Raw genomic sequence first — 11,408 nt, 5'->3', positions numbered from 1 at the left:
ATCAAAAACAGAGATGCACCAGACGGCTCAGAAATTCAAAGTGTGCACACCAGCATGTTTCGAAGAAGCTACATGACAGGAAGTGGTCACAACAAAGGGAAAACTCTTGACCTTAAAAAAACGGGTGAAAAAAAAAATGACGCAGATTACTCATTACAAGAGGCACAGCTTTTGATCTGTTCGGTTCAGGCTAGAATATGCCCTGCTTTTTTGCATGCACACACACAAAGGCTGACATACTTGGACCATTTTCCACAGCAATGCATGTGAATAGAGAAATATTTCTTTGAAACGGTTTCTGTTATTGCTTGGCTGAAAAGACTGAAATCAGCAGAGTTCATCTTCTGCTGTAACCCAAAGATTCACAGGGTTTATCTTTTACCACATCGAGATAAAAACTTCTCAGACTTGACCACATGTTGGACGTGAGGGTGATAAGCAGCGTGCGGTTAAGTATGCTCTGGGGTTTTGTCTGCGTATGTTTACCAACAGAAAATCAATCAAAGCTTCAGCAAAATTTTCTGAGACATTTTAAGGAGAAACCGTGTTCCAATTAGAGTTGCTATATTTTTGCGGGAAAATGCATCACTCTGACAGATTCTTCAGTCTCACCTTGTGCCAGAGTCTTTTAATAAACCTGACAGAGAGACACTATAACAGAGGTTGGATAATCTTATTTTCCATCATAAACTGGGATTTGTCGGCAGGATCCCACGACTTGAACCAGAGGAGGTCAGTGAACCGACCTGAACACAAGGCTCCAAGCCTCCGACCGAAGGCGACGATATGAGAAGGGAGGGCTGCTCGTTGGCTCCCGCGCTGGGATCTGTGAACTCAAATAATAATAATAATAATCAAAATTAGGTACAGAAAGTAGGACGATTTCATCTCTGGGGAACATACATTGGTTAGTTGCCTAACTTGTTTAAAGACCACCAGTCGGGGTCTGTGTTCACTTCTGCTGCGATCTCCGTCCCACACGGCCAGACGTCAGATGAATTCTGTTCAGAAAGCTAAAACCCATTGATTCTGCAAAAGTCAATACTGCCCTTTCCAAAGCTTTTCTGTTACATAGGCCACCACCATTGAGATCACTGGGGGGAAAAAAATGTCCCCAAAACAGGCCTGAGGACCCAGTTTTGGACTAGCTGGGGGCGGTGTGCATGGACGCACTGACTCTAGAGCAGGGGTCTGCAACCTGTGGCTCTTTACACCTTCAGCTTTGGCTCTTAAAAACTTGCGAGGGGAAAAAAAATTGGTCAATGTTTCTAAATGTAAAGGTAATTTAAAATTGCTAGCTTTAGGATGCATTTAGTTCTGCGATATATGCATGACATTTCCAGAAAGAAAGAAACTAATGCTGTACAGAATACAAAACAACTTGCTTTTTCATCATTTTGACGCCATTTTACTATAAAAATCAAATATCCAATTGAAGAAAATGCATTAAACCTAAACATAAAAATACTGTTGATTAAATAATGAAAACTGCTGATCTTGAATTAAAAAAAATGTAAACAAATGTCCTATAGTATACTATGAAAACAAGCTCTTCTTTCAAAGAGATGTGCAACTTTAGTGGCTCTAAAAAATGTGTTTAGCTGGACCGAGGGTAAAAATGGCTCTGTGTGTTGTAAAGGTTGCTGACCCCTGCTCTAGAGGCTCGATCGGTGGATCAAAACACACGCTTCAGCACATGACAGTTATGAGATAAACCTTTCAGCATCTTGCAATGAGGCCTGCTGACTCTGAGAGACGTGCCAAAGGGTTCGTCGTGCCATGTCTGTTCTACAAGGGTAATTGTCCTCCAAAAAAGCTCATTTGACATCTAAAGCAAAGCTATCCTCGCATCCCAGCTTACTCTTTTATTAATTAGCTTTTTTTTCTACATGTAGAAATTAAACTGATTGGATTGTTTCACCTGCTAACCAACATGTTATGTTTTTCAAATGACTGTCAGTGAACGAAGAAAAAAAAAAAGAGCATTGCACTATCAGAGAACTGAACCAAATTGTGAATTTTAATCTGAAACAGATCTCTCCTTGCTGCCCATGTTGTCTGAGGTTTCCCACGATCTCCTGGGTACAAGCAAATACACTGCCGAAGACAAATTAATGAACACTTCGAAAGACGTATCAGATCTAAACTGGAAAACAAAATCCTGTTGGATTTTTTCATGCTCGTACGGCATAGGTCACCGTGTTAGGAACAGAAGGACGCCACATTATACGGTGACGAAAGATGAAACTGATCCACCCACAGGGGGCTTCATCCAAAGACACAGAGAAAGTGAAACCGAACAACTGATGTGGTAGGCTAGTCTAATTTGCTGACACGTCATTACAGCAACTCAGAATGGTACTCAGTTTGAATGCTGATATACTTGCATGACAATATCAGGGCATGATGTATTGGCGCTCAGTAAAATTCACACCAGTGTGGCCCGCTGGAAGTCACTTTGCAGTACTCATCCTGTTCCTGATTGCTCAAAGGAGCAGATACAGGTCCTTCTCATGGGTCCAGGAACCTCAGACGGGCCTGTCCAGCTCTCCTAGGAATTGCCTGTCCTTTTCCGAGAATTCAGACCACAGAGGACTAACATAAGGCACTATTAATTTGGAATCCCGATTTCTGTATTAACCGGAGCGCTTTTTACTCTGGTTTATCCCATTCCCAGCTCCCATTCTTGTTTTCTCGGGGCAAATGCGACATAACCCTTCAAGGGCCACATTTTAAATGACTGTGGAACTTTGCTTTTTTTTTTTCTTCCTTCACAGATGTCTCATGGCACCAAACAGACACCACAGCATTAACACCATTGATTATTGCAGATTAAAGACTGTTTCTCAACATTTACTTTTTCTGTATTTTTGCCCAACCTCATCTGACAAGATGTGCCATTGATCAGAAAACTGTCTTTTGATTTTTTTTGTGGTATGTTTTACAAACTGAGTGTTGTCAATAAATGAAGTAGCTTCTTGTACAAAGTAAAACAACTGAATTCCCAACAAGAATGGCGATTACTCCCCGCCACTGGAGTGCTGATTTTGCAGAAAAACTGAAGTCACTGGCCGCCATCTTGCTACTCCCTACTCTCACAGAATCCCATAGGATTTGGTTGCAACAACAAGCAGTTTTCTGGCTGTGTGAAAACGTTTCACAGGTAATTCTACAGTCAGTGGATGTACTAACACAATCAACTACTAGGGAACTACTAGGTGCTAAAATATTTTACATGTTATTCATATTAAATATATATATATGTATATATAAGTATGTGTATATGTATATATATGTATGCACATATGTAAATATGTTTTTGTATATTGTTATTTATATATTAATAAATGTTAAATATATATATTTAAATTAATAAAATGCTCAAGATTTCAGCACATGACTTTCTCAGTACTTGATACTTTTAGAACATAACATAAAAGTATATGGCATTTGACATTTTAAAAGTCTTAAGCCCCCCTGAACATGAGAAAATCGTCGTTATTCGATGCTGCAACGCACATATTCCCTAGTTACTGGGGGGAAATAGGGAGTACCGATATGGCGGCTGGTGGCTTCAAAGCGACTCGTTCAAACAGCACTCCAGTGTATAATATAGCTCAGTGCTCCCCGCCATCCAGGTTTTGCATGTGCTTGAGACGGAGCACGTAACTCTATCGACCTCTAGCGGTCAGTTAGCGGTGGTGCAGTGGAAATCCGTGCTTCAAAAAAGCCGAGGACGGGTGTTCGCCGTTATCACAGACAGGCAACAGTTCAAGGTCTTCCGGAAGTCGTTAAAGGCTGTTTACGCTTTCAGACACAAAAACAAAAGAAAACAAAAAAACAACAACAATAACGAATCACCTTGTCGTTCCAATGACTTCTCGATAACATCCCTGAAAATGCTCCATGCGTGTTGGTATGTGCTAGAAGATGGCGGAGTCAGACGGTGGCGAGTTTACTCCGAAACAGTCGGAGAACAGGTGAGTGAGCAGCGGCTGATGGTGTCGTACGTAGGCGGCGGTAGCGCCAGGTCTCCGCGCGGCTCCCGAACCGACGGCGCTCCGAGGCGTCACGCGGCGCCGCATCGTCAGGTCAGGAAACACCGAGGCGTCGCTGAGGCCTCCGGGCACTGGGCGCTGCTTTAGCTTTATATGAGGGCACAGTTATTTTTAAAATGAAGCAAGTTTATTTTAATAATACAGATAACTGTTTGTTGAGAGCTACATTTTTGGTAAGTTTTATTTAGTCATCATAAGAAGAATGCAGGCAGTAGTGTTTAAAAAAAAGCAAACGTCTTATTCTGAATGTTTACATTTGGTTATCTTTTTTTAGAGAATTGTATCAAAGGATAATTATAGTTATTGTGAGTGTTAGCCAATAAAAGTTACCACTTCACATAAAATGTTTTTTTTTTTTTTTTTTTTTTTTTTTTAAATAATGTTTTGCAATATTTGCAGGTCGACTGTAACTTAAATGAGCTAGAAAGTAGAGATATAATTTTACAAAAACATTGCAGAAGTGTTGCTGCGTAAACATTTTACCCCTAGCCTTGAGTTGTGACTCTTTCCACAACAGCGTTCAAGGATGCAAATTAAGCAGTATGTAAGTTTTTAAACTTTGCACAAATGATACACTTGTGATAGAGCTTATTCCTTTTTTTTAAAGGAGAAAAATAGGGATGCAGGAAATAAATTCCTAAATTAAATTTTTAGTCATTACTGGCCCACAGTAGACAAAAAATAATTTTTATAAGCACTTCATGTTGTTATATCACACATTGTTTTCTATTATTTGCTCTGTGGTGGAAGAGGTCATTTTAAATCAGTTTAAAGTTCAAAATAAGTAAATCCTAAAGGTCAAAACTTGGGTATAACGTAAAAGAAAGCAAACTATTTAAAAGAAACGTGTCTGGAACCAAAAACAATATTTTTAAATTAGTAAAAGTGTGTAGATGTTTAACATTGTTTCCCTCAGGTCTTGTGTTGGATAGTTGAAATTTTCTTTTTATATTCTAAGGTGACGCTAAATGTGTTCTCAAACCACATGGTGCAGAACCGTTTTTTTTTTTTTACTTTTTTTCGTGTTTATACGCACTGATGGAGCAATATTTCCATCTCCCCTGTAATTGCTCTTCTCCCTTACCGACTCCCTTTAGTATGTGCAGATTTAAAGTGGCTAAGAAGATAAATCGCTCTCTCTTCGCCGAGGTCCTCGTCTTCGTACCTACAAATGCATTCTCACTAATGCAAAATGCATTACCGTTGGGTCGACTAATATATTGCATTAAATGTCCATTAGGACGTCACTAGATCCCACATTTCCACACGTCGGCCTGCCTTCATCAGCAGATAACAGCTGCTGGATGTAACAATTCAGCTGAAATTCATTTTAGGAAAATGTTAGATTTGCATTTGAAGCAGGGTGTGTGTGTGTGTGTATGCATCCTCGTTCACTGATTGTTACAAGGCATATTTCTCTTTGCAGTATGGCTAACAAGAATAGCACCCTGCGCTGTACTTTCTCCGCCCCGAGCCACAGCTCCACGCTCCTCCAGGGCCTGTCGGCTCTGCGGGCTCAGGGTCAGCTCCTGGATGTCGTGCTGGCCGTCAACGAGGAGCACTTCCAGGTCCATAAAGCCGTGCTGGCCGCCTGTAGCGATTACTTCAGGTCAGTCCGGAAGTCGAGATTTCACCCACACCGCTGGGCTCTTCAATCGAAGGCACTTAGCTGACGCTTGCAAAATATAGGGTGGAAATAATGATTCATAGTGTGTTTCTTTTTTAATGCATTGTAAGATTTATTGAGCAAATGTTAAAGGTGGGTGAAAACTAACAATAAGGAAGTGTTGGTTTAGAAATGGCCCTAGACATGTCCCTACCATTTGTAATGTTTTGAGGAATGTTTCGGCCTGTTGTGCACATCTGAAGACTTTGGCCCGTTCTTCTTGTTCTTGTTCTTCTTCTCTGTGGATAAACTTTTGAAGTTGTGTGGCAGACGCTCATTTGGATTTAGATCTGGACAACTGACTGTGCTTTCAGCTAAACTATTCCTTAGTAGCTCTTTGTAAATGTTTATGGCCATTGTTCCGCTGGAAGCTGAACCTCAGGTTTTCTTCCAGGATTGCCTTGTACTTCTCCACAGCATAAAGCTGCCACTATTTATTTTTTCACTGTTGGGATGGTGTATTTGTGGAATCTGCAATTTAATTCCCCCCTCTCCTCATGTTTCTTTTAATGTAGGCCAAACACATTTTCAGTTTCCTCTCACCAGAGCACCACCCTCTTTCTGTTTGCTTTGCCCCCTGCGTTGCTTTCAGTAAAGTGTGCTATTTTTATTTATTTTTTGATAAATGCTTTCCTACTCTTTAACAAACAACATATTTGGGGAGAGCAAAACTAAGTTTCCCTGTCAACACATTTTTTCACGTGAGCTGTGCATGCCTGCAACTCCTCCAGAGTCACAACGTGCCTCTTTGCTGCTTCTCTGATTAACGCTCCGCTTGCCCAGCCTGTTTGTTTGCGTGGACTGCCTTGTGTTTGTGGTGTTCTCTTTCGCTTCAACGTCGTGCTCATCTTAGTGTTGGTGTGGTAAATAACATGTCAATAAAACAAAGTTTTTGTAGTTGTAACGTGGGAGCAGGGGGTTAAGAGTCCAAAAGGTATGAATACATCTGTAAGGACTGGTGGGCAATCAAGACAGAAGACATTTCATTTCAATTCAATTCAATTTTATTTATATAGCGCCAAATCATGAAACATGTCATCTCAAGGCACTTTACAAAGTCAAAATCAATCATATTTTATAGATTGGTCAAATATTTCCTATATAAGGGAACCAGTTGATTGCTTCAAAGTCCCGACAAGCAGCATTCACTCCTGGGGAACCGTAGAGCCACAGGGAGAGTCGTCTGCATTGTCCATGGCTTTGCAGCAATCCCTCATACTGAGCAAGCATGAAGCGACAGTGGGAAGAAAAACTCCCCATTAACGGGAAGGAAAACCTCCAGCAGAACCGGGCTCAGTATGAACGGTCATCTGCCTCGACCGACTGGGGTTACAGAAGACAGAGCAGAGACACAACAAGAGAGACAAAAAAGCACAGAAGCACACATTGATCTAGTAATCTGTTCTACATTAGATGGTAATAGCACGTCCATCCTAGTATTCTAACTTTTCAGTCATTGACCAGAAAGATCTAGTATATATATATATATATATATATATATATATATATATATATATATATATATATATATATATATATATATATATATATAAATAAAATTACACCTGTAACTAACACGATTGTCTTCTTGATTTCAGAGCAATGTTTACAGGAGGCATGAGGGAGTCAAACCAAGACACCATCGAGCTGAAGGGTTTGTCAGCCCGAGGCCTGAAACACATCATCGACTTTGCCTACAGTTCAGACGTGACTTTAGACCTGGACTGTATCCAGGACGTCCTGGGGGCTGCCGTGTTTCTGCAGATGGTCCCTGTAGTTGAGCTCTGCGAGGAGTTCCTCAAGTCCGCAATGAGCGTCGAGACCTGCCTTCACATCGGGCAGATGGCCACCACGTTCAGCTTGTCTTCCCTCAAAGAGTCCGTGGATGCCTTCACCTTTTGCCACTTCCTCCAGATCGCCAAGGAGGACGACTTCCTGCACATCCCCATGGAGCGCCTCGTCTTCTTCCTGCAGAGCAACAAGCTGAAGAACTGCAAAGAGATCGACCTCTTCCACGCCGCCGTCAGGTGGCTCCAGCACGACGAGTCCCGCCGCGCTCAGGCCAGCTGCGTCCTCTGCCACGTGCGCTTCCCGCTCATGCGCTCCTCGGAGTTGGTGGACAGTGTTCAGACGGTGGACTTCATGGTGGAAGACGTGCGGTGCCGGCAGTACCTCCTGGAGGCCTTCAATTACCAGATCCTTCCCTTCCGACAGCATGAAATGCAGTCTTCGCGGACGCTCATTCGCTCCGACGCGTTGTCCCTCATCACCTTCGGCGGGACGCCGTACACCGACAACGACCGCACAGTCAGCACCAAGGCCTACTACCTGCCCGACGCCGCCTCCCGCCAGTTCAAAGAGCTGACGGAAATGGAGACGGGGTGCAGCCACTCCTGCGTCGCCGTGCTCGACAACTTCGTGTACGTCGTCGGCGGGCAGCACCTGCAGTACCGCAGCGGCGAGGGCGCCGTGGACAGCTGTTTCCGCTACGACCCGCACCTGAACCGGTGGCTGCGCATCCAGCCCCTGCAGGAGGCCCGCATCCAGTTTCAGCTCAGCGTGCTGCAGGGGCGGCTCTACGCCACCGGGGGGCGCAATCGCTCCGGGAGTCTGTCGTCCGTGGAGTGCTACAGCCCGAAGAACAACGAGTGGTCTCACGTGGAACCGCTGAAGCGGCGCATCTGGGGCCACGCCGGGACGTCGTGCGGAGACAAGCTGTACGTCTCGGGCGGCTACGGCGTCTCGCTGGACGACAAGAAAACGCTCCACCGCTACGATCCGGCGTCGGACCAGTGGGACTTCCGAGCCCCCATGAACGAACCCAGGGTGCTGCACGCCATGGTCGGCACCCAGCGTCGCGTTTACGCTTTCGGCGGCCGCATGGACCACGTGGACCGCTGCTTCGACGTGCTGGCGGTGGAGTATTACAGTCCGGAGAGCGACCAGTGGACCACCGTCAGTCCCATGAGGGCGGGGCAGTCGGAGGCGGGCTGCTGCCTGCTGGACGCCAAGGTCTACGTCATAGGGGGCTATAACTGGCATCTGAACAACGTCACAAGCATCGTTCAGGTGTACAACACGGAGACGGACGAGTGGGAGAGGGATCTGCACTTCCCAGAGTCGTTCGCTGGCATCGCCTGTACGCCGATCATACTTCCGCAGAACACCACACAACGCTGAGCTCCGGACCCGCAAACTGTGAAGATCGGTAGTCCATGTCCTCCTTCCTTCTTCCACCTGGTGAATTGAGTGAAGGTGTGAACATCTTTGCATATGGATGAAGTTTTATTTTTTAGCGTTTTCTTTTAGGTTTCGGCTGACAAACTCGGAACCTTTTGTTGTTATGAACATCTTTAAGGATCTTTCATGGTCGAGTTTCATTTAAGCTGCTAGTTTTTTTAGATAAGGTGTTAGTCAGAGTAATTTCCTGCTTTTAAAAGTATGGTGATCCAGTCAGAACACGGCCTGTGAAGCTCTGTATTTTCCAGGTTAAGTACGGAAAATATTATGGTTAAACTTTTTTAGCTCTAGACTTTATTCTTTATTCCTCTGTCAAAATGTGTTTTGTGTGTCCTCCTTCCCTCCCTTGTGTCCTTCGTCTCTTTTTTTACGTCCTTTCCTTTTTGCTTATTTATGTCCTTACCACCTTATACCATCCATTTTTTTCTCTTTCTTCTTTATGCCCTTACTTTTATACCTCCTTGTGGCCTTCCATGTGTCCTGCCTCCTTTCCTTTTCTCCTACTCTCCTTTCATTTATTGTTCTGTCTCCCTTCCCTCTGTCCTTCCTCCATTCCTTTCTTGTGTGCCTCTCTCCTTGTTTCTTTCCTTTTTGTTCTGCATCAATCCATTCCTTTTTATTTATCCTTCCCTCAGTAAATTAATTCTTCCTTCCGCTCCTTGAGTTCCACCTACATGGCGCCCTTCCCTCCTTTCTGTGTTTTTCAGGTAGTTTATGAAATCCTACTCACCGAACAAATCTTTGCTGTACATTGGTACTGATTGCATTTATATTTTAAAATGCCGATAGTATTAAAAGTAATTTTTTTTTTTTTATGTATGACGTGTAGGAACCTTTATTCTTGAATGCTTGTCCATTTATAAAACGTATTATCAGAGAACAGGTAACTGGCGTAGCATTGCCTGAATTATAACAATTTCTGATATGAAAACATTTTTAACTTGTAATGGCGATCCGGTTACCAATCAAGGGCTCAAGTCACAAAAGGCACAAATAGATGTTCTAATATTTTGTCCGTTTAGAAATTCCTTAGAAAGTCAGCCTTTAAAATGTTGGACATTTTGATTGTACAGAAATATTTTTTTCTGGTGTACTCTTGATCAAGATTTTATTTCATTTGAACAGTTCATCTTTAAACCATATATATATATATATATATATATATATATATATATATATATATATATATATATATATATATTCTAATCAGCGAGCTACATATCAGCACATAATACCTGCACAAAAACGAGTATTGAATGTGTTACAGTTTTAAATACGTGTTCCACATTAGCGTTTTACTTTTTATATGAATGTCTCTGTGGTTTCAAACGGGTGTCCTGAGCTGAAGATATTTCTGATGTTTTATTTTTTTTTTCCCGCAGCTATAGTCGCACACAACTGCACACCTCTTACGGCAGCTACATAAACCATCCGTGTCTAATATAATGTTTTGCACGGCTGTTTTCCTTTTGTTTTCTTGAACCTGTTTGTTTTTGGCAAATCCCGGATTGACTTCATTTTTAGTTTTTTATTTCTGCAACCTTTGCACTTTTTAAAGTTGTATCTACTAGACACTTGTATATCATTATATTTGTGTTTAACTTTTAGAAGCGAGACGCTTGTTTTTCCCTTTTGAACTCGACCACCTCCATGAAGAAAGTCTCCAGTCTGCCTGCCTTTGTGTGTCCTGTTCTACCTGTACCATTTAAAGCACATTATATGGTCAAAGTGCAATACGGTGAAAACTGATGTACTCCTTGGGGAATGTACACATTTGTGTAACTTAATGTGAATCCTTTATTAAAGGTGTATAGTGTTTAAAAAAAATAATTGTTTTGTGTCTGTTTTGGTGGGATGAATGAGTTCCACCAGTTCCCCTGGTTTTTAAAAATTTGAAACTATCATCTGTACTTCCCCTTACAGATTTATAGGGGAAATCAGTCTGGAGGTTCTAACTAGTGTTTTGGATTTAGGGTAACCATCCTTTTCATCATATTAGATTTTTATTTTACTCATCTGCAGTTTACTTTTCTTTGGGGGGGAGTAGGGGTACAAAATGGATATTTACAGTGCTTTGTAAAATATTTCCCCTTCTTCCATATCATCTCATTACAACCACAAACCTAAATGTATTTATTTGGGATTTTAAGACACAAAGAAATCTAAAATGGTGTAGTTGTAATATGGAAGGAAAAAGGATACTCAATAAAAAAAATACAAGTCAAGAATGTGTTGGAGGGTTTCAGGGGGATTTCAATTTATACTCTTCCACTACACATACTATTTTCCATGTTCGACCATCTGGTCTCAAATTACCAGAGCACCTTTCCCCACATGCTTGGTGTATCTCCTTGTGTACTTTGTGGCAAGCTGATAATAATTTTTTTTTTTTCAAAATGATTTAACTGATTTTCCTCTTACCACTCTTCGATACAGCCAGATTT

General features: G+C 42.2%; 1 protein-coding gene across 1 annotated transcript; it reads left to right on the top strand.

Annotated features, from left to right (window-relative positions):
• Positions 1–3,675: 3,675 nt before the first annotated feature.
• Positions 3,676–10,117, top strand: klhl26 (kelch-like family member 26). Its single transcript, XM_012882401.3, has 3 exons — positions 3,676–3,980; positions 5,485–5,667; positions 7,323–10,117. The coding sequence occupies exons 1-3, from the start codon at positions 3,931–3,933 to the stop codon at positions 8,902–8,904; spliced, it is 1,815 nt and encodes a 604-aa protein (XP_012737855.2). The 5' UTR covers positions 3,676–3,930; the 3' UTR covers positions 8,905–10,117.
• Positions 10,118–11,408: the final 1,291 nt, after the last annotated feature.

The sequence above is a fragment of the Fundulus heteroclitus genome, unplaced genomic scaffold (genome assembly GCF_011125445.2).
Source record: "Fundulus heteroclitus isolate FHET01 unplaced genomic scaffold, MU-UCD_Fhet_4.1 scaffold_78, whole genome shotgun sequence".
NCBI classification, from domain to species: domain Eukaryota; kingdom Metazoa; phylum Chordata; class Actinopteri; order Cyprinodontiformes; family Fundulidae; genus Fundulus; species Fundulus heteroclitus.
This window is presented reverse-complemented; position numbering and strand designations above follow the sequence as displayed.